The 26922-nt window shown below is 48.1% G+C and overlaps 1 protein-coding gene across 2 annotated transcripts in view; it reads right to left on the bottom strand.

Annotated features, from left to right (window-relative positions):
- LOC146839242 (CD5 antigen-like) overlaps positions 1 to 26922 on the bottom strand; it is a 357744-nt gene that overhangs the window by 185447 nt on the left and 145375 nt on the right. For both annotated transcript variants that reach the window (XM_085603263.1, XM_085603264.1), the window contains exon 4: positions 12520 to 12834. In XM_085603263.1, coding sequence (XP_085459389.1) covers positions 12520 to 12834 — 315 coding nt within the window. The remainder of the gene's footprint in view (positions 1 to 12519; positions 12835 to 26922) is intronic.

The raw sequence follows: 26922 nt of genomic DNA, 5'->3' as shown, positions 1-26922 counted from the left end.
GCTCAAGGAGTGTGTTGGCTCCGCCCATATATTGATTCTGTATCGAAAATGACCATAAAAGGTAATATTCTTTGCCTCATGTTGTATCCACCCACTTATGAACCCCTCTGTTGTGTATAAAAGGGGACCGTGTATGCAAGTTCTTTGTGCTACTCTATGCAATACTGAAGGGTGTTGTATGGATTGTAGGACCACCCTTAAGGGTTAATAAACTTTGTCTTTGTACTTTACAGTTTCCGTGCCAACTTCCTTGTAGATACCATTTGCAGGAGAGCGAACCCTTGTGTCCTGCTGGCCTAGCTGGGGCCTATATTCATCAATTGGCGCCCGTCACGTGGGGCTCATCGGCGACTCGGATGCTCGAAGGACTGGTCGTGACGAAGGTGAGGAATTTGGCCGGGGATGTGATCACTGCCAGAGGCACTTTAGTCCTGGCATCCCGAGGTTTTCTTCCTTCCCTTCCGAGCTGACCATCTGGGTGGCGCCGGTCCTCGACTGAGACCTCTTCTGTCGGTTCTGCCGTGACAGCCGTTTGGGCGAATTTTGGAGCTTGGCAGTTGGAATCTGGACACTCTTGATTGGTAAGAACCGTTGTACGGTACTTGCTCCGAGTTTTGAAGCCTGGGTTGGCTATTTGTGTTTGATTTGTGATGACCGGTCATATCTTGTATTGATTATTGTGAGAATATATGCGTTGCAACACATATAGGCAGGTAATGTGGAGATATTTCTCCGGAGCTGTGTAAATTTGAACGGCACAACGTTTAAGTGCCATTTTTGATAATACTGCATATTTTGCATTATTTTTGAGCATGCCTGCTTTTAGCGCACTCCGTAAGTGGTGCTGCTGCTTTGGAAACCGGTTAAACCTCGAGGAATCTGCTCCAGCTCCCCCAGAGGGGACTCCTAATAGGGATATGTATGTGAAGCATGGTCTTTCTTCCATAATGTACAGCACAGTATGGAGGAAATACACCAAAAGGGATCCTGAGTTACGATGGCCTTTGTATGGATCGTTTGATATGCGTAAGATTGAGTATGTGGAACAGTGTATGTGTAAACGGCGTGCTCGTCAAGATATGTTTGAGTGTGTCCGGTTATGGGTGAAGGAAGTGCGTGAGCGTGAGAAACGTGAGAAAGCGCTGTTTGATAAAGAGCAACGGAAGAATGATCATGTGCGGGCACAGGAAGCGAAGCGTCGGGAGGAAAAAGAACAGGCGGAGAGACAAGAGAAAGAGCGTAGGCTGCAAGTCTCGGGTCAATATGCTGTTCGTCAGCCACTTTATCCTGTCCTTAATAATCTTTTTTTTTTTTTTGAAAAAAGTTTTATTGTGCAGGGAAAAGGGTACAAGCACGGGCCTACAACCACCTGGGCCGGCCGCTAGCAGTCAAGAAAGAGCAAAAAGTGCAAAAAACAATGACTGGCCCACAGGGGCTCTGCTACATTACAGAAGATCAGACTGCACATAAGGGAAATCAGGATACACACTTTTAACATAAATAACAACAAAAACAAAAACCAAGGCGAAACGACATGAAATGGGCGTCGAACCACAGCAGGGGGACTCCGCACCCGACCACCCGAGGGTGGTCAATGAGAAGGAGGACTGAGAGGGAGGGGGGGGCACGGGAGAACCAAATCTATTCTCAGATGTGCGAAATAAGCAAGGAACCCTCAAGGATCAGGGGGACAAAGCAACCTCAGACGTATCCACCAGGGGGGGAGCACAGATAGTCCCACGATATGCATTCCACTGCCCCCAGATTCTACCCCATGCCCCCGGTTTACCACGAGCCACATACACAGTCTTCTCCCTGAACATGCACCAGTCCATGTTCTCCTTCCATACGGACACGGTGGGAGGCCGTTGGGAACCCCAAAGCTGCGCTATATCTCTCTTTGCGATCATGTTCCCCAGGGCCGCCGACCGAGCCTGGGCCGCATTGTAGTCATTGGGCTCACATAGATTCAGAACACAGCGACGCACCTCCGGCAACAGAGCAACCCCAGTGACTCGTCTCATAACCTCGTGCACCTGGCGCCAATATTCCGCCACCTCACGGCACTCCCATAGGATGTGGAGAAAGGTAGCGCTGAGCCCGCAGCCACGCTTACAAAGCCCGTCCTCAGAAAACCCCATCGAGACCAGACGGGGACCTGTCACGTAAACACGATGGAGAATCTTAAGCTGGACCAGCCGGAGACGGGCCGGGATGGCAACCTCCTTAGGGGATGACAGTGCAGACTGCCAGTCCTCATCGTCCAACTCAACCCCATCTCCCGTCCATACCTCCCGAAGACGCACCAAGAGGTCAGCCCGATTATTTATCAGTTTTTTGTATATCAGAGAGATAGTACTGTCGGGAACGTGACCGTCGAGTATGCGGTCCTCGAGGGGCGAAGAAACAGGGACCTTGGTCCCCTCCCCAAAGACCGAGAGCAGGGCATGCCGAACCTGGGCATAACGGAAGAACTCCCTTTCACTAAGCTCGTGCTCGCTCTGGAGCGCCGCAAAGGTTTTAACCGCGCCCTTAACCCATAGGTCCCCCACTCTGCTAATGCCGATCGTGTCCCAGTGCTCAAAGCCTTTCGTTGTCCAGAGGCTTCCCAAGCGGTCTGAGGCAAATAAGGGAGTAGCACACGTTAAGCGCTCACTCCAGCCCATCGCTACATTCGCCGCCTTCCACACCCGTACCGCAATCCTAGTAGGGTCCGTAAGGGTCCTACCAGCAGATCGAGAGTAAAGCGCTCTGTTATAGTTACCGCCGGGAAGCAGGAATTTATCCATCTCATAGGCCGGGTTCAAACCAGGAGCATACGTGGCATGGTTAATGGCCGACAGCTGGGAGGCCCAATAGTACCGTCTAATGTCAGGAAGCGCGATGCCCCCGTCATACCAGGGGAGAGTAAGCTTTGCCAAGGCGGTACGCGCCCGCCCGTCCCAAACCAGTCTCCGCTGCAAACTCTCCACTTCCCGAAAGTAGGCCACCGGAATGACATCGAAGGAATTCTGGAGAGCATAGAGAAATCGGGGAAGGGACATCATTTTAAACAGTGCCGCGCGACCAAGTGGAGACAAGGGGAGCTTACACCACCGAGCCGTATCCACCCTCAAACGCCGGAGTGGAGACAGGAGGTTCTGCTCATAGCAGACCGTCGGATCCAACGAAACGTACACCCCCAGGTATTTAAAGCCGGATGGAGATGTTTGGATCGGAAGCCGGGGCGGCAAGAGAGGAAGGTCACCAGAGATGGGATACACGCAAGATTTGGACCAGTTAATTATCAGACCAGAATTTCTCCCAAAGGAAGTAAGGACATCAAAGAGAACATTAAGCGACTGCCGCGGCGAGGTGAGGTACAAGAGAATATCATCTGCGTACAATGAGACCCGATCCTCGAAGCCCGGGGCCCACCGGATCCCTCTGATCGAAGGCTCCCAACGGAGCCAGGCAGCAAGCGGTTCCAAGGCGAGAGCAAAGAGCAGAGGGGACAACGGGCACCCCTGCCTAGTACCCCTCCAGAGAGCAAAAGGCTGAGAAACCCGCCCATTGACAACAACCTGAGCCATTGGTCCAGCATAAAGAAGCTTCACCCAGCTAAGAAATCCCTCCCCAAAGCCAAACTTCGCCAAGACAGCCCAGAGGAACGGCCACTCGATGGTATCAAAGGCCATCGTGGCGTCTAAAGAAACCAATATGGCCGGTTCAGAGAGATACTCCGCCCTGGCGAGGACGCCGTGCAGACGCCGCAAGTTGAGAGCGGTGTTCCGATGAGGGATGAAGCCGCATTGATCCGGATGTATCAAATCACAGATAACGCTCAGCAAGCGATTGGCGAGGACCTTGGCAAGGATTTTGGGTTCGGCGTTTAATAGGGAAATAGGCCTGTATGAGGCACAGCGGTCTCGTGGCTTACCATCCTTGGGAATCACGACTATAGTAGCCAGACGCTGGTCGGCGGGAAGGGAACCCCTCTCGAGCGACTCCTGAAACATACGACGGAGGAAAGGCGCGATTTTATCCGGGCGTAATTTATAGAGTTCAATGGGCAGGCCGTTGGGGCCCATAGCCTTACCGGAGCGAAGGGAGCGAATCGCAGTAGCAATCTCTTCGACAGACAAGGGGGCATCCATCTGTTCACGGTCCTCGACAGATAGGCCGGGCAGGGCAACATCCCGCAGCAGAAGACGGGAGTCGTCCTCATCTCTATCAGACACCGGGGAGTACACCGCCCGGAGGTGGTCAGCAAAACACTCCACAATCTCACCAGGCTCAGTCACACACACTCCATCCGAAACCCGAAGCTCCGGGACCACACGATTCACTCTCTCCTTCTTATCCAGCCAAGCAATCAGTTTACCCGCCTTGTCCCCGGCATCATACAACCTACCCTGCTGCTCCCTATTCATGGTCTTGGCAGCGTCAGTAACAAGAGACTTATATTCAAACTGCTTCAGGCTGAGGGCATGGAGCCCATCCGGCGTGACACCCGTCTCCAAAGCTGCCTCCAGCCCCGATATCTCAGTCTCTAGCGTCACCACCGCCTCATTCTTAACCTTCTTAGCCACCACTATCTGGGATAGGGCCTGCCCACGGAGCACTGCCTTGAAAGCTTCCCACAGGGACACTGAGGACAACACCGACCCCTCATTCTCGAGGAAATATTGATCAATCGACTTGACCAGGCTATCACGGATCGAGGGGTCTCGCAGGTACCAAGGATTAATAGGAGCGATCCGCCCAGCGGACCGCGTCCCAGTGTCAAAAAGCAACCACAGTGGGGAATGATCAGAAATACCCCGGGCCAAATGCTTAACCTCTCGAATCCGGGCAGCCTGGGCCGCGGGCATAAGAAAATAATCCAATCTGGAGAGACTCCCATGTGCCCCAGAGTGGAATGTGTACTGACACTGTGTCGGATGCGTTAACCTCCAACAATCCACCAGACCGAAGGTCTCCAAGAGTCCGCCGAGCCACGCCTGTGCAGCAGGGAGGGCCCTGGGCGGGTGGCGATCCCGGTCACCCGAGACAACCGAATTGAAGTCCCCACCCATAAGCAAAAGACTATCAGGAAGCTCAAGCAGCACATGACCCAAGTCTGAAAAGGTGGAGTTCTGGAGGCCCGGGGGTACATAGACCGAGACCAAGGAAAGGGACCGCCCCTCCCACCTCCCAGTCAGAGCCACATAGCGCCCTCTATCGTCTTGGACTACCCTGGTGATCTCTAACGGAAGTGATGATCGTAGGAGAATGCCTACCCCTCTAGAACCCGTGGTGAAACCAGAATGGGCCACGAGTCGGTAACCCCCCCTGTTCATGGCATGGCAAACATTACCAACCAAATGCGTCTCTTGTAGGAATACCACTTCAGGAGTCAAACGACGCAGATACTGCAGCACAACACCCCGTTTGATACGGTCCCCCAATCCGTTGACGTTCCAGGACATCAACCTCTACCCGTCCCCCCCCATCCCCTCCAATAGATCAAGGGTCCCCCAGCAGATAGCGCAACACCCGAAACTGAACCAATACCTCGCCTTGAAAACAAAAAACACAAATCAAAACAACCCCTCCCGCCCCCCAACCCCCCCCAAATCCAACTCCCCCCACCCTGCACCCCTGCGGTACAAAAAACCACCCCAACTTGCAGTGTGCCTGTCGCCCTACAAACCCCATTCTACGAAAAGACCCCGGAGGAGGAAAGGGACTCGTCCCCGACCGCCCCCCACACAGAGCATTATGAAACAAAATGCACAAAAGAAGTAGAACCCAGCCGAACAATACAAAATGACAAAGTCAAGGACCAAAAGTCACTCCGAAGGAGACCCGCCACCCTCGGTACCGGCAAAGGGCCCAGGCCGGTCACCCCGGTCCGGCAGCGAGTCCAGCCAGTCACTCACAGTCGCGGGAGAGTCAAAAAAGGTAGTCCGATCTTCGTGTTCCACTCGGAGCCTAGCAGGAAAAACCATAGAGTACTTAAGACCCAGGTCTCGGAGACGACGCTTCACCCCCTGAAAGCCCATCCGCTGTTTCTGGACAAGTTGGGTGAAGTCCGGGAAAAAGTTAATAGACGAATTCTCATATCGGACCGGGCCATGGACTCGTGAGGCCTGCAGGATCGCATCTCGGTCTCTGTAGTAGAAAAGTTTTGCAACAATAGGCCTCGGGGGGGCCCCCGGTCGCGGCCGACCGCCCGGAACTCGATGGGCCCGCTCCACTGCAAAGAACTTACTCAGGCCAGCGGGGGCAAGCTGTTTGAGGATGAGCTCCTCAACCATGAGATCAACCGGGCGGTTATCGGAGGACTCCGGAACGCCTACGACGCGGATGTTATTGCGTCGAGCCCGTCCCTCGAAGTCCTCCAGCCGCCGGGCCATCTGAACGTTGGCCGACTTGAGGTCGCCGAGAGTGGTCTGCAGGTCTGACACATCCGCACCAAGGGTGGACGTCCGCACATCCAGCGATTGAACCCTCTCGTTGGTCTTAGAGAGATCCGCCCGAATTAGTGTAACATCAATGGCCACCGTGTCGATTTTACGGGCCAAAGCCTCGTATTGCGTGGCGATAGTCTCCTTGATGCCGTTAATGGCGCCCATGATGTCCTGCAGGGACAGGTCCGGAGAAACGGACGGGCCACCACCGGCATCGTCCGGGGGGACACCGGCCGCTCCAGGGGACCCTTTGCCTTGAGTGTAGCGGTCCATGTTGTTGGTCTGGACCAGTCCCCCACGTAGGGATGTCTTAGTCTTACGCCCCTCGGGGTCCCCCCTGCCTCCCATGAGAACCACGCTCGCCAAAGGGGACCTCCGATCAAGCGTCGAAGGGGCACAGGCAAAGCAGATAGGAGCCGCACCAGAGACCGCAATTTGGCGTAGCGAGGGAACCAAAGTCACTGGGCACACTGGTGGCAGGCGGAGACAAAGGCATCAAGCGAAGGCCAAGTAAAAACCCAGCCGCACCAAGCAATTCCACTGTCCAGCCCCTCAGAGATCCAAAAGTGAAACCGAAAGTGATGGAGCGACCACTGGCACAGCCCCGCTGCCGTTGTTGTTCAACTACGCCCCGGCTCCACAGTTCACCCTCGCATCGGGCACAGCCATCGGTTGGGCCTCAAAAGTTCAAACCACCATAGATCAGGATTCCCAGGTCCGATTTGGTTTCCAAAAGGAGTTTAATGTTCAGCCAGCATTCCTCTTCCAGATTCCGTCAACCAAGTCAGGATAAAGTCAGGATATATTCCGACGAGCAGCGAGGGTCCGGGGAGCCCTGTGCTCACGTGACCATCTTGGATGCGCGCTAGGCTCCTCCTCCTGTCCTTAATAATCTTGACGATGATTTTTATTTATTAGATCGCTCTCCGCCCCCTTATGTTGGCGCGTCCGCCCCGAGGTCGCAGGATTCTGGATCGGCTTCGGATAAGGTAGACACGCGGTCCATGTTATCGGTTGACCGAATGGGTGAGCTTCGGACAGTTTCTTTTCGTGCACTTAAGGGCAAGTTATCCCTTGCTGAGTTGTTGGATTCTTGGGAAAAGTGGCAGGATAGAGAGAAGTTGTATTTTTTGGGACACTTTTCTGATGAAGTGATTTCTGCCTTTCGGAAATATTCGGAAGTTTTTGAGCCTGATGATGTGGTATTAGATGCTAAGGCATTGCGTAATGGTACTTTCTCTCCCTCTCAGGTGCCTGATGCGGTCCGACGTCTGTTTGCGCTACGGGATGAGATGCTTCGACTGCGGGACAAAGCGCGCCGGAACAAGGAGGAGGAGAGCTTGACTTTGCAGGCGGACGACCAGCAGCCGTCTTCCTCCCAGTCAGATAAGGGCGAACTAGTGCATGCTGAACCCATGCGAGAGGCGGCACCTTTGTATGTTCCTCCTAAAGGAGCGGGAACTAGTTCGGATATTACCTCCGCCGATGCTAAGGGATATTTTGTGTACAATTGGGTTTATACTCCCTGGCATAGGGCTGATGTTATGGCATTAAAGAATGCATTGCCTGATCCCCGCAAGAATCCAGCGGCCTTTTACGAAGAAGTCGAAGGGGCCTTGAATTCTTGTACTATGACCTTAGCCGATATAGATCTGTTCTTTGGGCTTATCCTACCACCGGATATGTGGATGAGGATAGGGAGAGAAAGCCCGCGCAGAAACCACCTCAGATTATCTTGGATCTTCCCGCTGCTATTTTGACCAAGTTAAAAACAATCATTCCCCCTAAAAAGATTGACTGGAACATGTTAGCTTTGAGTAAACAGAAAGTTGATGAGTCAGTTGCAGATTTCTTTACGCGCTTTGAGGAGACATTTCATGATTTTAGCGGTCAGTCACTTACGGATGATACGGGTCGACACCTCTTTGCTGATAAATATGTGGCGAATTTATTACCGGCAATAGCAGCTCGTCTAAAAGCGAGTGAAAGTTCTTGGTCCACCGCGTCCCCGACAGCCCTCCTGACTATAGCTCAGTATTATGAGCGTCAGGAACAAGAAGCGAAGGGGCAGGAGGAGAAGAAGTCGAAAGATTTAAAAACGAAGGTGATGTTAGCGCAAGTGTATGGTCCGCTCCGTCGGGGTGTTAATAGAGGTAGGGGAGGATTCTATGGTTCTCCTTCGGGTCGATCAGATTTAAATAGGAATCAATGTGCGTATTGTAAACAATCGGGACACTGGGCCAGAGATTGCCCGGCACTGTATGCATCGCGTCAGGGGCATAATCAGGGTGGACCGAGAGGTAGAGGGGGCTCGTCGAACTTTAGAGGGAATTCTAATGATCATGCTCGTTTTGAACCTAACGGGCAGCAACGAAGTAGACCTAATGTCTTTGATCGACAGAACCAGTATCAAGTGTCAGGGACTGACCACTCTGGGTACCATGATTCATAGCATGCATAGGAATGCCTTGGATGGGGGTTAGAATCAGTTGAGGTGCCGGTCGATCAGAAGGGTCCCTATGTATCAGCGAAGGTTTTGGGTTCTACTGATCAGTTCCTAGTGGATACAGGAGCGACTCGTAGCGCGCTGTCCAAACAATTGGTTCCGAGGGCTCCCCCATCTGGCTTAATGGTTACATCGGTAGGGTTTGACGGTACACTCTCCCGAAGCCCTCTTTCTCGACCCCTTACATTTCAGGTTGATTCCTTTTCTGCACCCTGTCCGTTTTTGCTTGCCCCGAACACGCCGGACAACATTATGGGTCTTGATATGCTCAAGCACTTCAGAGCTACGATCCGCTGCTCCCCTGCTGGAGTGCGTGTGATATTAAATGATAATCACCCTCTGTCTGAACGGATGTGTGTGGTTGCAGAGGATGCTGTGTTAGCGACTCTCCCTCGTGCTTTGTGGGCCATTTCAGATACCGATGTGGGACAGATGGTGATTCCGCCTGTTCACATTAGTGTCCAGGAGGGGGCGGTGTTACCACGCCTGCCGCAGTATCGTATTTCCCAGGAGGGGGGGGGATCAGCCCTGCATTAGTGTAGCGACACCCGTCTTGGCCCGCTGGTGAAGAAATCAACCACTGGCTAAGGGGAAGAGTTCTGACAACCTTTTAGTTTCAGGAAGATATTGATTTTTCATTCTGACATGGAGAAAAAGAAAATCCTTTGTGCAACAGGTTTTATGTTTACAGTAGCTATTGTTGGGATAACCACATGGTTTGTGGAGGATGTGACTCCTGCTCGAGAGTTGCTTGTTTTGACTACTCCAGTGCCTGAGGAGCACTACTTTTATACACTACCGTATCAAGAGTTGAAGCATCGTCAGTCTTATTTGAATAACACTTTCATCCAGATGTTGCATCATACGCATGTTGCCACCAATGCTACGAACTGTTGGATATGTGGCATGATGCCAGCTCACCAGAAGAAAGGAGGAACTCCGTTCATACCCCTTCCTTTTTCTCATAATGGCTCTTGTAGAGCATGGTACACTTTGCTTTTTGCTACCCGGAAACCTACAGTGGGACGGTTACTTTTCAGACTTAATAGGGAATGTCATCAAGATAAAGATGGATATCCGCAAGCGAATGGGACAATTTGGGAATGGGAAGAGTATCGACCGGACAATGAATCGATTCCCTATATTTTCACGAACACCAGAGACACTGTGGGGAAAGACCGATTTGTGATTCAAGTGGCACAAGCTCAAGCGGACCTGTGTGTCCAGAGTGTGGGTTATATTCCTGTTGGTGTTAGTGATTGCATCACCATTTTAAATATCGACGGGTTGAATAACAGTACCTTCTTAGCATCCCATAATACATACTTCGTATGTGGAAATAAAGGTTATTACCTCTTGCCAGCCGGTTGGTCTGGAGTATGTTATGTAGCATTCCTATTACCTCCTGTATTTTTGGCACCTGCATCTTATCATAAAGATTTGAAGTTGTTGAATAATGTGACTGTAAATAGGTATAAACGTACTCTATCAATTGATGACGTGGATCAGACCGATACTAGCCTGCAGCAGTATATTGATTTTAATTTGGGATTGTTCTTCTTTGTTGGAGCTGCCCTAAATAGTAGGAAAGTTCGAAGGTTAACAAGAGTTGTAGAGGCTGTGACAAATCAAACCGCTGCTGCTCTTGGGAATCTTACGGAAGAATTGCAAATTACTAGAATTGTTGCATTGCAGAATCGTATGGTGTTAGATGTTATGTTAGCTGACCGAGGTGGAGCTTGTAAAATTATCGGAAGTAGTTGTTGTGTGTTTATTCCTGATCACACGCCATCCGTCTATAATGCTATTAACAAACTACATAAAATTGCAGCTGAAATCCATACAGAAAACGGCACTTGGACCTTTTCTGGATGGTTTTGGGCATTGATCACCACATGGGGATGGAAGGTTTTAACTGGTCTCTGTATTATTGTAGCGATTTTGTTTGCATTTGTATCCAATGTGGTCCTTTACTCTGTTCCCTATGTGTGTCACTCTGTATTCCTGATAAGAAAGCTATTGCCAATGTCACTTACCAGAAACATTTGACTAAAGAAATAGAAGAAATGATGAAGAAATGATGAAAATTGATATATACGATGATTATCCTAATAAACCGGATGTCTTCAGTAAATGCTGAAAGGGTCGTCTGTTGAAAATTGAAATAACGATGTGAGTAAGCATTTACTAAAGACATGAATTCTCCTTCAGGACCGAGTTTCTCCCGTTATGTTGACTAAAGTCTGGACTCCATTTTGTATTGTCATGCCTCCACGTGCGTAGCACGAGAAGAGTCCTACCTTCGTGTTAGTTGCTTTTGTAATCTGCCTAGTAACAGTCTATAAATAGCTCCTTTGTCCGTCTGGCGCATGCCCAGACTTGACCACATCTGTTATCAGTTAGTCCTTGCTTGACCATGTTTTCGCGGGCTCAAGGAGTGTGTTGGCTCCGCCCATATATTGATTCTGTATCGAAAATGACCATAAAAGGTAATATTCTTTGCCTCATGTTGTATTCACCCACTTATGAACCCCTCTGTTGTGTATAAAAGGGGACCGTGTATGCAAGTTCTTTGTGCTACTCTATGCAATACTGAAGGGTGTTGTATGGATTGTAGGACCACCCTTAAGGGTTAATAAACTTTGTCTTTGTACTTTACAGTTTCCGTGCCAACTTCCTTGTAGATACCATTTGCAGGAGAGCGAACCCTTGTGTCCTGCTGGCCTAGCTGGGGCCTATATTCATCATGGAGTATGGTCAGAATATCACTATTTAAGTTGTGTGCTGTTTACCTTTCTATTGTTGTTGATGTTACATGTACAGCATGCTGTATTTTGCTTTCTTAGGTTGGTTAAGATGTATAATGCTTTATCACTAATTATCCCACATCACCCATCACCACAATAAGCTTTGCTGTTTGTTATTTGTGTACCGCTCCCTCAGACTCTCTCGTCATATTTGTATCCTTCTCTCAGTGCCCCAAAAACAGCAAACTTACCAGCGGACTTTAATAACAGTTCTACAAATGCTCAGAACCTCAACAAACATTGTTTTTATCATTTAAACGTGTGCCCAGGACTCGGCTTTTCAGTAACTTGTGTGGGTTTTCATCCACACACTTACACGGGGGTTATAGGGTATTTCCTCCGACCTGGTAGCACCGTGCAACACACACACTACAACCACCATACGCACACACAGCAAATCGCCACTCTTCTTGGCATATCCAAAACCCTACTTCCAGACAAATCTAGCAGCCATGTGCAGAATGCTGTTCAGTAGTGCCAAATCTGTGTGTTGATGCTGGCAAGCGAGTGCTCTGTTTATTCTGTGCAGAAATGAGAGTCGGTGCCACAGTGCCGGTGTCAGGGTGTCTGCTGCCTCTAAGTTCGATGAGAATCTGTGAGTTTTCAGAGGGTTAGCCAGTCTAGAACTTACATCTGTAGTTATTGCAGTCAGAGTATATTGCTTGCTGCAATCTTTCACTTTGCATCTAGACTCAAATATGTGTTTACAGTGTACGTTCATTACATTTCTTGAGAAAAGATAACTTTATTTCACTTGGTTTCCATTCCTTACCTGTGCAGTTCACCCCAGCGTCCCTTCCTGTAGGACAGGTATTGTGTTCCCAGCCTTGTTGTGGGCACTTCCATAGAGCAGCCTCATCTCCTCTGCATTGGACATTACTCATGACAACAGGCAGAGAACTCTTTCCGAATGTTGGATTGTACTCATGTTCTTCCGCTGAAATACATCCGAGCTGTCTGCAGACAACTGAAGCATCATTCAGATCCCAGGAATCATCACACACCGTCCCCCACACACCATTGTGCCTGACCTCCACTCTTCCAGAGCAGAGAGTGGCGCCGTTCACCAACCGGATCTCATCAGGACCTGAAAACAGCATAAGTGGACAGATATCAAGCAAGAGTTGCAAAATCAGGTAATGTGTCAACATTATACATAAGTTTGAAAGGTTCATGGTTCTTTATTTTTGCACGATTAATCAAAATTATTGCAAATCATTAGATAAAACACTACATGTACAATGGGAAAATATCAATACAAATGAATAACAGACAGATGAATAAATAGAGCAAAAACAGCTGCAAAATGTAATAAAATTCACAGTCTATTCAAGCTCAGTTGAATTATAGCTAAATAGTAAGAGTGTGGCATCCGACAATGATAGTAAGAGTGAAGCATCCCACAATGATAGTAAGAGTGCAGCATCCCACAGTGATAGTAAGAGTGCGGCATCCCACAGTGATAGTAAGAGTGTGGCATCCCACAATGATAGTAAGAGTGAAGCATCTCACAAGGATAGTAAGAGTGCGACATCCCAAAATGACAGTAAGAGTGCGGCATCGAACAAGGATAGTTAGAGTGCGGCATTCCACAGTGATAGTAAGAGTGCGGCATCCCACAATGATAGTAAGAGTGCGGCATCCCACAATGATAGTAAGAGTGAAGCATACCATAATGATAGTATGAGTGAAGCATCCCACAATGATAGTAAGAGTGAAGCATCCCATAATGATAGTAAGAGTGAAGCTTCCCACAATGATAGAAAGAGTGAAGCATCCCACAAGGATAGTAAAAGTGCGACATCCCACAAGGATAGTAAGAGTGCGACATCCCACAAGGATACTGTAGTAAGAGTGCGGCATCCCACAGTGATAGTAAGAGTGCGGCATCCCACAATGATAGTAAGAGTGAAGCATCCCATAATGATAGTAAGAGTGAAGCATCCCATAATGATAGTAAGAGCGAAGCATCCCACAATGATAGTAAGAGTGCGGCATCAAACAGTGATAGTAAGAGTGCGGCATCCCACAAGAATAGTAAGACTGCGGCATCGCACAATGATAGTAAGAGTGAAGCATCCCATAATGATAGAAAGAGTGAAGCATCCGATAATAATAGTAAGAGTGCGGCATCCCACAACGATAGTAAGAGTGCGGCATCCCACAATGATAGTAAGAGTGTGGCATCCCACAATAATAGTAAGAGTGTGGCATCCCACAATGATAGTAAGAGTGCAGCATCCCACAATGATAGTAAGAGTGTGACATCCCACAATGATAGTAAGAGTGTGGCATCACACAATGATAGTAAGAGTGCAGCATCCCACAATGATAGTAAGAGTGCAGCATCCCCCAATGATAGTAAGAGTGTGAAATCCCACAATGGTAGTAAGAGTGCGGCATCCCACAATGGTAGTAAGAGTGCGGCATCCCACAATAATAGTAAGAGTGCAACATCCCACAGTGATAGTAAGAGTGCAGCATCCCACAGTGATAGTAAGAGTGTGGCATCCCACAGTGATAGTAAGAGTGCAACATCCCACAGTGATAGTAAGAGTGCGGCATCCCACAATTATAGTAAGAGTGAAGCATCTCATAATGATAGTAAGAGTGAAGCATCCCACAAGGATAGTAAAAGTGCGACATCCCACAAGGATAGTAAGAGTGCGACATCCCACAAGGATACTGTAGTAAGAGTGCGACATCCCACAAGGATACTTTAGTAAGAGTGCGGCATCCCACAGTTATAGTAAGAGTGCGGCACCCCACAATGATAGTAAGAGTGAAGCATCCCATAATAATAGTAAGAGTGAAGCATCCCATAATGATAGTATGAGTGAAGCATCCCACAATGATAGTAAGAGTGAAGCATCCCATAATGATAGTAAGAGTGAAGCTTCCCACAATGATAGTAAGAGTGTAGATACCTCAGTGATAGTAAGAGTGCGGCATCCCACAGTGATAGTAAGAATTTAAAATGGATGGAAAGGGAAGAAGGGGTGTAGGAGCAGGTGTAATCACGCTGAATGGAAAGGGAAGAAAGGGTGTAGGAGCAGGTGTAATCACACTGGATGGAAAGGGAAGAAGGGGTGTAGGAGCAGGTATAATCACACTGGATGGAAAGGGAAGAAAGGGTGTAGGAGCAGGTGTAATCACACTGGATGGAAAGGGAAGAAGGGGTGTAGGAGCAGGTGTAATCACACTGGATGGATAGGCAAGGAGGGGTGTAGGAGCAGGTGTAATCACACTGGATGGATAGGCAAGGAGGGGTGTAGGAGCAGGTGTAATCACACTGGATGGAAAGGGAAGAAGGGGTGTAGGAGCAGGTGTAATCACACTGGATGGAAAGGGGTGAAGTGCTGCAGGAGGAGGTGTGTGCAAAAATCTTCCTTTTGCCCTAATCGCTCCCACATTTTGCTTGATACTGGTGGTAACCGACTCTGACTGTGCATGGGCTCTGCTTACCAGACCCAGGGCCAGTGCTCTGGTTATAAGGCATATGGTAAATAGGTAAATTACAATTGGTGCTGGCAGATAGGTTTAGAGCCCAGTAGACTCAATGCACTTAAGTGTGCACTACTGTGTTTCCTGCTGTCATTTTAAAAGCTATTATGCAAATTCGACTTTGGATTTAAAGGTACTTCCAAAGTCTCCAACTGCCTTATTTGTACATATAACCCACCCATTAGGTCTCACCTAGGTGCCTCATGGGAAGGGTGCCTTGTAACTATAAGCAGGGGCTTTATAAAATATGTTTTATATACCCTGGCGAGGGAAAACTGGCACTTTCTATTTCCCCATTTTAGAAAACTAGCTTCCTAGGCTAACATAGGAATATTTAACTTTTTTTTAAGAGTTTCATATAGCGTGAACTAGACCTGAGACATCGGGTATCAGAGCGCTTTACATGAGCACCAGTTTCGTTACTGATGAACACATTATTTTTTTTTAGGCACGGGTAGATTAAGTGATTTGCTCAGAATCACAGATGTTGAGCGTCATTGCCAACCTCGAACCCGGTTCCCCAGGTCCAAGGTTGACCGCTCTAGCAGTAAGGCTACATCCTCTCCCCAGTATAAGTATAAATATTGACAGGAGGGAGCTAGAAATGTCAATGACTTAAAATGATAGTTATTATAAGTCCAACAACTTGGCGCTGTTATATTTATAATAAATATTACAGAAAAGAAGTTGCAGAACTTTATTTTCTGTAAACCAAAGTCCAGCCTTCCAGCTGCCATCTTCTGATTGGCCTCCCTCTGCCAGGCTAAGCCAAACTTTCTTAATGAGGTGTGAAGTGGCCCACTAGTGAGACAAAGGATTTCCTGTGGGTGGACAACTGCAGCTGCAGAAGCACAAGGCAAGATGGGGGTGTAGTAGCCAAACTGGTATTAAAATGAAGAATGACACTATATGGCAACACAGGCTTACCCCCACCTCCTGCCTCCCCAGCCACGCAGGAACCCCTGTATTTAGAATAATGAAGGGACAGGAAGGGGTGTGTTAAAGAATCTTAGCCACACCAGTGGGTTGGCATAGACAGATCTATCCCTTCAGGAGAAATGTTCTCCATCTTGGATTTTGGGAGAGAAGTGATTTTTGGGGCAAGAATATACCGAACTTTGGAGGAAGTGGTCATACCTGAGTGTGGCACCCTGCTTCCCATTGGTCAGGTTTGTCCCCCTGCTTAATACCCAGGAACACTGCATAAATATGGAAGAGCTGCCAAGCAACTCAGATCTAACGCCTGAAACGAGGAGAAGAAGGACTATCATGCTGGAAATGTGATCTGCACCTAAAGGACTGCAATCTGAAGGATTTCACCTGCTGCACACTCTGATACTACAGCCCTAAGGGATTTGTCCGGCTTCACAATGATTTAGGAGTGGACTCCCTCCAAACTACAGGTTAACAGAGCTCACCTGCATCATCTCCACCAAGAAGCCTCCATCCTGGAGTGCGTCCAGTGGACTTTTAAGGATTTGGAAAGGTGCATTGTGCGAATTGTAGCCACAATATTCCAAGGACCCTCTCAGAGCTTCTAGACCACTGGATGGATGTTTTGGGCACTTTGAACCCTCAACAGCAATTTCAGGAAGAAGTTCCAGACGTTTGAGCAAGTCTCGGAAAAAGCTTAATAAGTGACTGACCTGATGTCGATGGTCAAGCCGTCTACGTCGAACTGCAACCCTGCCTGGATATCAGGTTCTCCCAATGAAAGTTCCGGAGCCCAAGACTTCCAGGAGCTGACCGTGGCCTCGCGGAGAATCAAGCCGACAACATTGATGCGGATCCGGCCTGAAGAAGAGTCTCGCTCCACGTTGAGGAAAAATCCTCGAGAAAAGTGTCTAAGTGCAAAGGTAAAGTTTTGACTGAGGCTCCCCGCTTAGTGTATCTCACCAGGGCCCCCTTACGGTTGACATAAAATGGTGACTTTTTCCCGGTCAGTTGAGACTAGATGCCTCAATTTGGCTCTATTGGTTTTTGAAAACTGGAAAGCATTTATTATTTAAAAAATTATACCTCTGGTTCCCTATATTAAATATATGTTGTTTTGGTGTCTATTTTTATAAATTGGTGTATTGTTTCTTACTTATTTAATGTATTGGTTTCTTTTAAAAGCTTTACACACTTGTCTCCTAAGCTGCACCTGCCTTCTCACTGCCAGCTACCAAGGGTTGAAAAAGGAAATCATATACTGAGACCTTGACTAACCCTTTTATTGTATTTGTGGCCTTGTTATTAGTGGTAGGTCCCTACGTGTCATTAAAATCAAACACTTTCCAATGAGGTGTAATCACAATGATTGAAAGGGAAGTAATGTTGTAGGAGGAGTTGTAATCACACTGGATGTAAATTAAAGAAGTGCTGCAGGAGGAGAAGGTGTAATCACACAGGATGGAAAGTTAAAAAGGGGTGTTGGAGCAGGCGGATGGAAAGGTAAGATGTGTTGCAGGAGGAGGTGTAATCGCACTGGACAGAAAGGGAAGAAGTTCCATAGGAGATGTAATCATAATGGATGCAAAGATTAGAAGGGTTGTAGGAGAAGAAGGTGTAATCACACTGGAAGCAAAGAGAACAAGGGGTGTAGGAGGAGGGGTAATCACACTGGATGGAAAGGAAAGAAGCAGTGGGGAAGGAGGAGGCATAATCAAACTGAATAGAAAGAGAAGAAGAGGTGCCGGATGAAGTGTAATCACAGTGGATGGAAAGGGAAGAAGGGTTGTAAGAGAAGGTGTAATCACACAGGACAGAAGGAAAACACTGTGGTTTGGAGGAGCAGGTGTAATGACACTGGATGGAAAGATAAGAAATGCTGTAGGAGGAGGTGTGATCACACTGGATGGAAAGGGAAGATGTGGTGCAGGAGGATGTCACTCCATGAAACAATCAAGATTTGTATAGCGCTGAAAATCACCCATGAGGGACTCAAGGCGCTGGAGTTGCTACCTGCTTCACTGTGCTCTTTTTATTCAAAAAGCCACGTAAGCAGTGAAAAATGACAAAAAGCAGGAGAAAGCAGTCAGAAAAGTGGGGTAAGAGGAAGGAGAATCAGGAGAAAGCACTCAGAAAGAGGGGGTAAGAAAGGGGAAAGCAATAATAAAATTAGTCACAAGCAGATGAAAGCACTCAGAAAACGGATAAAACTGGGAGCAAGCAGTAAAAACCAAGGCACAAGCAGAAGAAAGTACTCAGAAGAACAGGGGAAAGGAAGGAGAAAGTAGAGAAAAACAAGGCAAAAGCAGTAAAACGAGGTAAAAGAAGGAGCAAGTACTCAGAAAAGTGAGTGAGCGGAAGGAGAAACAGTAACAAATCAGACAAAAGCAGTTGGAAATATGGGGAAAAGAAGGAGAAAGCAGTAAAAAAAAAGGCATGAGCAGGAGAAGACACTCAAAATAACAGGGGGAAAGGAAGGAGAAATTAGTGAAAAAATGAGGGAAAAGTAGAAGTCACTCAGAGAAAGAGGGAGGAAGTAGAGCGGTACAGCAGCACGGAGAGAGCTGTGCCTGGTGCAGGAGGATGTGTAATCACACTAGACGGAAAGAGAATAAGCGGCAAAGGAGAAGATGTAATCACACTAGTGAAAAGGGAGGAAGGGGTGCAGGAGGAGAAGATGTAATCACACTGGATGGAATGTTGTGAAGGGGTGTAAAAGGAGGTGCAATCACACTGGATGGAAAGGGAATTACTTACTGGAGGAGGAGGTGTAATCACAATGGATGGAAAGGGAGTAATGGTTGCAGGAGGAGAATTTGTAATGAGACTGGATGGACAGGGAGGAAGAGGTGTAAAAAGAGGTGTAATCACACTGGATGGACAGGAAGGAAGGGGTGCAGGAGGAGAAGATGTAATCACACTGGATGGACAGGGAGGAAGGGGTGCAGGAGGAGATGATGTAATCACACTGGATGGACAGGGAGGAAGGGGTGCAGGAGGAGAAGAAGTAATCACACTGGATGGACAGGAAGGAAGGGGTGCAGGAGGAGAAGATGTAATCACACTGGATGGACAGGGAGGAAGGGGTGCAGGAGGAGAAGATGTGATCACTCTGGATGGAATGCTGGAAAGGGGTTTAAGCAGAGGCATAATCACACTGGATGGTGATCGAGCAGGTGAACCAAAATGTTGTATACCTCCTCTATTTTGCATGTGAAAAGTAATTATATAACCTACTGATTATAATTTACTAACGGAGTGCAGTGTGAGACTAATTCAACCATTTGCATACACCAATTATACGTGGGAAATTGCTATTTGCATGGTAAAATAACTCTATTAACTAAAATCTGTACACATATTAATAGTAGTACATGCGGTAATAGAAAATCGCATGATTTATGTTGCTTTTGTGACGTTTGCATTCTCGTGGAGGACCGTAAAGGTAAATATATTGCTTTAAATGTCGCTATAAGCTAGGAAAATACTAATACATAAAGGGATTAGTGAGGGTTTAACTTTAGAATCTTCATTTCTTTGTATTAATTATTATTTTGTGTTTGTTTTGCTTAAGTTGGCATTTGGGCCTACCTAGAAAATGGCGCCCGACATGGAGTTCAGAAGTGGCCACCGTCTCGTGAGCGCGATGTCTACTACACAGACTCGGATGGCTCCGTGAACTTCCTGATGACCTCAGCTCACCATGTCTTCAGTCAAGGATAGGAGCGTGGTGGACTGCCAAACTCCGAACAAGTAAAAAACTGGTTTAAATGAACAATTGGATCATACAAGCAAAACCTAAAACATTGCGAACTATTCTGATGTAAAATCGGACGTTTCCAATCAGCCAATAGCGTACTTTCTTGGTCTCAAATTGTTTCATGTCATCCTGAAATTTATTATAAAAGAGTAGTAGAATAGGGAGGGGTCTGCTCGCTGCCACTGGACCACTGAACTGCGGCTCGGATCTGATCTGAGATGCTGATGCTGCTTTTTGCTCTGTGACCGCAAACCTACTGATGACAGATCCTTGCACCATTTTCTGGTCCTTTTGAGATCTTTGGGACTGTAGCGTGCTGAGCAAAGAACTTTTGGACCTATAGCTTTGGCCTGCTTTATTGGGACAATTGGCAGCTAAATTCGGTTATGCAGAGCCAAATGAACTAGAGAAAATCCAGAGAGCCAGAATAGGTCAAAAGAAATGTCCAGCAATCTGTATTAATTGACTACATTTCTAAACTTTGATTAATTATAAATGTTGGGACTAAATGAAATATTATTTAGATAAAAATTAATGATTAACAGAAGTTAAGAGTTTGTGGTTTATTCAAATGAAGAGAATACATGATTCTGAGTCTTAAATGAGTTTTAGCTGGTTCTAAATCACCATCAACTAATCCAACTAATTAGTCCGTCGGCCGAGTGGTGGAGTGCCTTAATGTTTAGGATTAGGAATCTATAGGTGGCGGATGCTAATGTATGTTTTGTAACATAACTTTTCTTCCCTAAAGGTTATAAGGTACCCCCCACATGTCCAGCACTTGAATCATTCATCCCTCCTGTGTGCAGACTCGTGAATGGTGACGTATGAGAGTTGGTGTTATGGGCTCCACCAATGAATGCATGTATGAATGAGCTAGTATGATAACGGGTCTGCGACGCAGGGAGGATATCTGTATGTATATTCCTTAAGTCCCAATCTTGCGCTGGATCAATGAAAAGGGAGGAAGAGGTGCAGGAGGAGAAGATGTAATCCCATTGGATGGTTCGTTCGGAAAGGGTGTAACATGGAGGTGTAATCACACTGGATGGAGAGGGAGGAGAGGGTTTAGGAGGGGAAATGAAGAGAAGCAGTGAAAGAGAAGGCACAAGCAGGAAAAAGCATTCAGAAAACAGGTTATGGTAGGAGAAAGCAGTAAAAATTAGGCAAAATCAGGAGAACGCAATCCAAACAAGCATTGGCATAGCCAATAGGCCTCGCCTTTGGGACCTTATAAGTGTTTAGCCATGTGCCACAAATTGCCTTGTTGTCATTTAGCTCAAGGAACTGTCCTATGCAGTTTTGGTAGCAGTCTCACAAAAGCCAACCAAGGAAGGGAATGCAATGCCTGCTTCCAGTGGACAGCGCAACCAAGGAGCAGTATCTATCTGTGTGTTGTAGATTTATGTATTAACTACGAATTTTTCAGGTACACAAATCTTGGGTGCGGTTGTGTTTTTTATGCAGTATTCTGTGCATCCCTCGAGTTTTCCATGCTTTTAGAAATATGCACAAGAGTGCATGCTTGCAAAAAAGGCCCTGATTAGAACGCATATTAGCCCTGTAATAAATGAAGTCTAGTGAATATGCCCATAAGATAGATCAGTCAAAGGCGCACCTACAGCAGATATCTGTGAGAAAACTCCAAAGCACTTATTCTGAAGCCCAAAGGCACACCAGCTCCTCCTGGAGACAAAACGTCACCGCCTTTAGCTTCTTTCCATGAGGTGACTTTACCATTCGGAGTTTAAATGGGAGTGTAATTTTAGTTTTACTGCATGTCAAACAATGCATGTGTTCTCTCATCCCAAGATGCAAACCTTATGATGGAGACGTTTCTATGGTGTACTACCATTAATTACACTGTACGCAGTCCATTGGTTGTCATTACAACGAAAGGAAATATTGCCACATTTACAGCCAATCAACACATTGGCGGAAATGAGCCCCCAGCCCTCTCCTGCCTTGTAATTCCAGGGGCTCTGGTTATACTAAAGCGCCAAACGTCAGCAGGCTGAACGCACCTGTCTCTGCACGAGGTGTAAAACCTTGCTCCACAAAGCGGCTCTTGTTGCTGCCATGTTGACAAACATGTACTCTGCGATAAAATACACAAATGACAAAGATATAACTAGTGTCCTGAGGTGAAATGATCACAATCCTGGTCAGGGAAGTAAAGTGAAGTTGCGAACTCCAGCTTTATCCTGGAGGAAAATATCTCACAAAATAAGAAGAGAAAAAGTAGGTAAGTGGGATCAAAATTAGATGCAGAACAACTCATTTGGGGTAAAAACCAAGAGCAGTGGTAACCATGGAAGGATCTCCAGGTTTTTGGAGATAAACCGTTGATGGATGAAATGTAATTACCTCCAATGTTTTTGGAGTCATGGGCGGGTTAAAGACACTTTTCTAAGGAACAAAATAGCATTCAAATACGGATTCTGGAGGAAAAACTTCAGCCTCCAAAAATGGATTTTACTCCACATTAACACACACATCAAAATCAGCACCAGTGTGGTTCTTTTACGTTTAACCCACGCTATCTCATTAGATCTGTTACTCAAGCTGCGTGACCTCATAGTGGACTACGCCTGAAGGCTGCTCTCCACGGCTCCCACTCAGAGATCTTTCGATGGTTGTCTGAGACCACTAAAATCACCATCAGGGTTGTCTGGATAAGTGCAAGGTGCTTCAATTAAATAAGCGTGCACCCTCCTACAGCGCTTGTCCATCAAACTCAAAATCTGGAATGTCTGTCACCATTACTCCTTTGAATGGTACGCGGTTCGAAGGCCTGAGAGAGCTGTCAGGTTAGTCAGCCTTGCCAGCAGTGAAACCTCTGAATTGTAGGCACTTGTGAGTGACTCCCTGCTGACGAGAGGCAACTACCTCGAAACACGTGTCCAGGGATGGCTAATGCGACACTTACTTTCTTCCAACACTGTGGCACAGGCGTACTCGCCGTCGCCACTACATGGACCACAGTTCCTCGGGGCAACTGGCTGGTGGGACGAGCAGGGTGCGGCCAATTGGATTTGATTACTTGTGAGTGACGTTTAACTAACTGAGGCACCCTGTGTGCAGGAGCACAGGGGGAGGAGGCAGTTATGGTAATTCGCAACGGAGCTGCACAGCCCTTGCAGATGTGTGGGGTGACAAAGCAGACACGATCCTTTTGTGAGTTAATGGGCGGTGTACAATGTGCAAGTCACAGGCTCGAATCCAAGGGGGGTTGGATCCACGTTTCAACCTTTCGAGGTCGACAAAATGTGCCCCTTCCAGTTGGCACCAGTGCTGGAAGAGAGCGAGACCCCGTTTTGGCCCCTCGATCTGGCAATAACATGGAGTGGGGTCCAGGCTGGCTTCAGTGAATTCGCTCACTTTATACCTGTGCATTTTGCCAAAACTGGAACACGTTCAGCAGCCGACTGCAGGTGGCGTTATTTTCATCACCTTAAACCCCTCCCTTAAGGGGGCCTCGGCAGTCCTTCTGGGGGCGCTCGCTCTGGCTTGGCTAGCTGGACCTCAACACGTCGGCACCAGTGCCTTGGAAGAAACACAGGGGCATATCAGCAAGGCGATGCGACAGAATTATCACCGCTTTTGCAGCCGTTTTCGGCCGAAAAGCGGCGATAATTTTATCGCCTAATTAGCAAGCTCACGTGTTGCGTTAGCGTCGGAATTCCTAACTCCCAGCTTTGCATCTCTAATGAGGTGCAAAGTGGGCGTTCCAGACCTGACCAGACCTGACATGACAGGAGAAATGTCGCTAAGCGACATTTCTCCTATCATCAAGCCCCACGCTATAAAGCATAGCGGCAAGAAAAGTAGTGATAACCCCTGTTATCGCTACTTTCCTTACGCCTGCTTCAGGACTGACTTAGCCATGATATCCTATGGAAGGTGGATATCATGGCTAAGTTTGTGAGTCCCTATCATCAAGCTAACGCCACATTGCGTGAAATTATCGCTGGGTTTCCAGCGATAATCTCACGTTAGGCAGTTAGCGTGAGGATTTTTATCGCTTTTGAGATAAGCGTTGCTAATAGCACGCTATCTCAGTGATAAAAATACACGCTAGTCAGAGAAATTATCCTAGCGCTAAGTGCGCTTAGCGATAATTATCGCCGGTTGTTGCTGATATGCCCCACAGTCTCTTCATACCTGCTGAAAGACATAAACTATGATTTCGGGGGCAGAATTGTTTCCAAGCCTTGTAAGAGATATGCATGAACTTATAGAAGGCCAGACATATCTGCCTGAATGAGTAATTACACTCATGACCATTTATATAGGACTCAGTTGCATACAGATACTTGCACCGGAAGCAGTAGCCATGCGCGCCATCTCCGTGAAATACACATATGTCCCTCGCATGCCACACGCCGTGCCTTGCAGCAGGCACATTAACCCTCTGTGCTACTTTAGGACTAGTCAGACCTGTGGTTCGACTGCACACACATCTCTCGAGCAAGTGCATGGTGTGCATCGCACCATCTTAGCGTGTTATGTTCAGACAGCACAACAATATGTGGAATAACTGAACGAACAAGGTCCCGCCCTCTGCTTCCAGCTCCACCCATCATGAGATTCTGATTTCAGCTCCTGTGTCAGCATCCTCCTGGGTGAATGATCATCTCCGGCCAGCTGCTGGCAGATGTTGGAGGGCGCCTCTGATAGGCTGGCCAGCGCCCGCCCCTATCAGTGAAAACTAAAGGGCAGCGGTAGACAGGCGCTGCACACATACATTACAGGGAATATTTGATGTTAGCAGCAGCATCTCAACTAGGGCTGGGCGTAATTTGCATAATGCCACTTCGCGGAATTTTGAAAGAATTTGTGGAAAACGAGCGCACAACCTGAGGGACCATGTGCCCGGGACTGGGGTCCCTCGTGCTTGGGCAGGCTTCCCGATCTCCCCGGCCTGGCTGCGTTGAGAAGCAGGGACCGGCCCCGGGCCTCCTGAGTTTCGGTCAGGGCCTGGGAGCCCACGTCCTGTTGCCTGCCAAGTGTCCATCTGCCCAGGACAAGAGTCCCTGGTGCAGAGCCCCGGAGCCCTGCAAGGCAGGCGAGAGCCCTACCGCTATGGCTCGGTGTGGGCAGCTGGGAGTCCTTTCAGTCCCGGCCATCTGGTCGCACCTTTCCCTTGGCCATCTGGTCGCACACAATGCTTTCCAATGGGGCGACCTAAGATGGCCGGGCTGCCCTGGAAGTCCTGATGGGGGCTCATTCGCCTCCCCGATCCCAGGCAGGGCTCCAGGAGGTCGGGTGCGTCCGGGCCTAGGGTCCCCTCCGTAACCCCGTGAGATCTGTGGATCCCAAGACAGGTGAAGGCAGCTCCGGTGGTCCTACAAGTGCCTGAGGCCCAGCCGGGGTCCCCGAGCCCCCCGGGAATCAGAGCCCCCAGAACCCTCCGTGGGTGGGCAGGCAGGAGCCCTACCGCTATGGCTCGGCTCGGGGTGGGCAGACAGGAGTTCTTTCAGGTGCCGGCCATCTGGTCGCACCTTTTCCCTCAGCCATCTGGTCACGCGCAATGCTTTCCAATGAGGCGACCAGATGGCCGGGTCGACCTGGAAGTTCCGATGAGGGTCCATTTGCCTCCAGGATCACAGCCAGGGCTCCAGGAGGTCGGGCGCGTCCGCGCCTAGGGTCCCCTCCGTCACTCGGAGCGCATGGGTTACAAGAAAGGTGGGTAGCCTTCTGTTGGACTTGGCCCTTTTTGCAGGGTCATCCCTGAACTTTTTGCCTTCCTCCTCTATTTTTTCTGACCTGTTGTTGGCTGTTTTATGACTCTGGGCACTTTACCACTGCTGATCAGTGCTAAAGTGCATATGCTCTCCCTATTGTAAAATTGATGTATGAATTGGTGATTCCATAATTGACTTATTTGGTTTACTGTCAGTCCCTAGTACAGTGCACCAGGAGTGCCCAGGGCTTGTAAATACAAATGCTGCTGGTGGGCTTGCAGCACTGGTTGTGCCACCCACAGAAGCGGCCTGGTAAAATGTGTCTAAGGTCTGCCATTGCAGAACCTGCGTGCAGTCAGGTACTGTCATGCTGACTGGGCAAGTGCACCCACTTGCCAGTCCCTAAAACCTTCCTTTAACTTCATATTAGTCACCCCGCCCAAGGGCAGGGTGCATTGTAAGCATAAGGTAGGACAAGCCCTGATGTGTGTGGCATGTCCTAATAGTGAATTACAGCCATTTTCGTGTTTCACTATTGTAAGGCTACCTGTTCTCCATAGGCCAGAATGGGCTGCTGGAATTATTACATTATATAATCCTAACAGACTCAGAGAACATTGTAGAAAGTCAAGTTTAGTATGTCTGAACTCAGAATAATAAAATACATCTTTTAGTAAAGTTTATTTTAATATCCTGTGTTTGCAAATACCACTTTTAGAAAGTTAGTATTTGCTGCCTAACCATTTCAGCCCGCCTCTGCTAGGATGTGTATCTGCTGTCTGGTTTCTGTGAGTGACAGGGCTGGGGAATTCCAGGAGACAGACTGGGCAGAAAGGTGGTGAATAGGAAGATTACATCCAGATGGGTGGGAGGAGTACACCTGGACTCTGAATAGGGCTCTGCCTTTCCACCACAATGCTGGCTCCAACCCCTGGGGAGCGTCTCATATCTCTGCCCTGCACACTGAAAGGAGAAGCCAGAGTCCGGTAAACAAAGTACTCCAGAACTAGGTTGAACTGGGCAAAGGCCCCCTGGCCTGCAAGAACAAAAGAATTGCACTATAATTATTGGGGCCCTGCTCCCAAGAAATCAGATCCTGCTTGAACCAAGAAGAACCTCTGCCCGATGAGAAGGAACTGGAGAATCTGCAAGGAGGATTTCTGTCCCTGACCTGGGGGACTGGCCTGCAGTGGTTGCCTTGCTGCAAGAGGAGAGGAAAAGACTAAAGGAACTTTAATCAACTTGTGCTTTCAACAATCTCCAAGGGCTTGTGGGTGAGCTTGCCCCTGAA

This window comes from Triturus cristatus, chromosome 4_2 (genome assembly GCF_964204655.1).
Source record: "Triturus cristatus chromosome 4_2, aTriCri1.1, whole genome shotgun sequence".
Classification (NCBI taxonomy): Eukaryota; Metazoa; Chordata; class Amphibia; order Caudata; family Salamandridae; genus Triturus; species Triturus cristatus.
The sequence above is the reverse complement of the archived record's forward strand: the minus strand, read 5'-3'. Positions and strand labels throughout refer to the sequence as shown.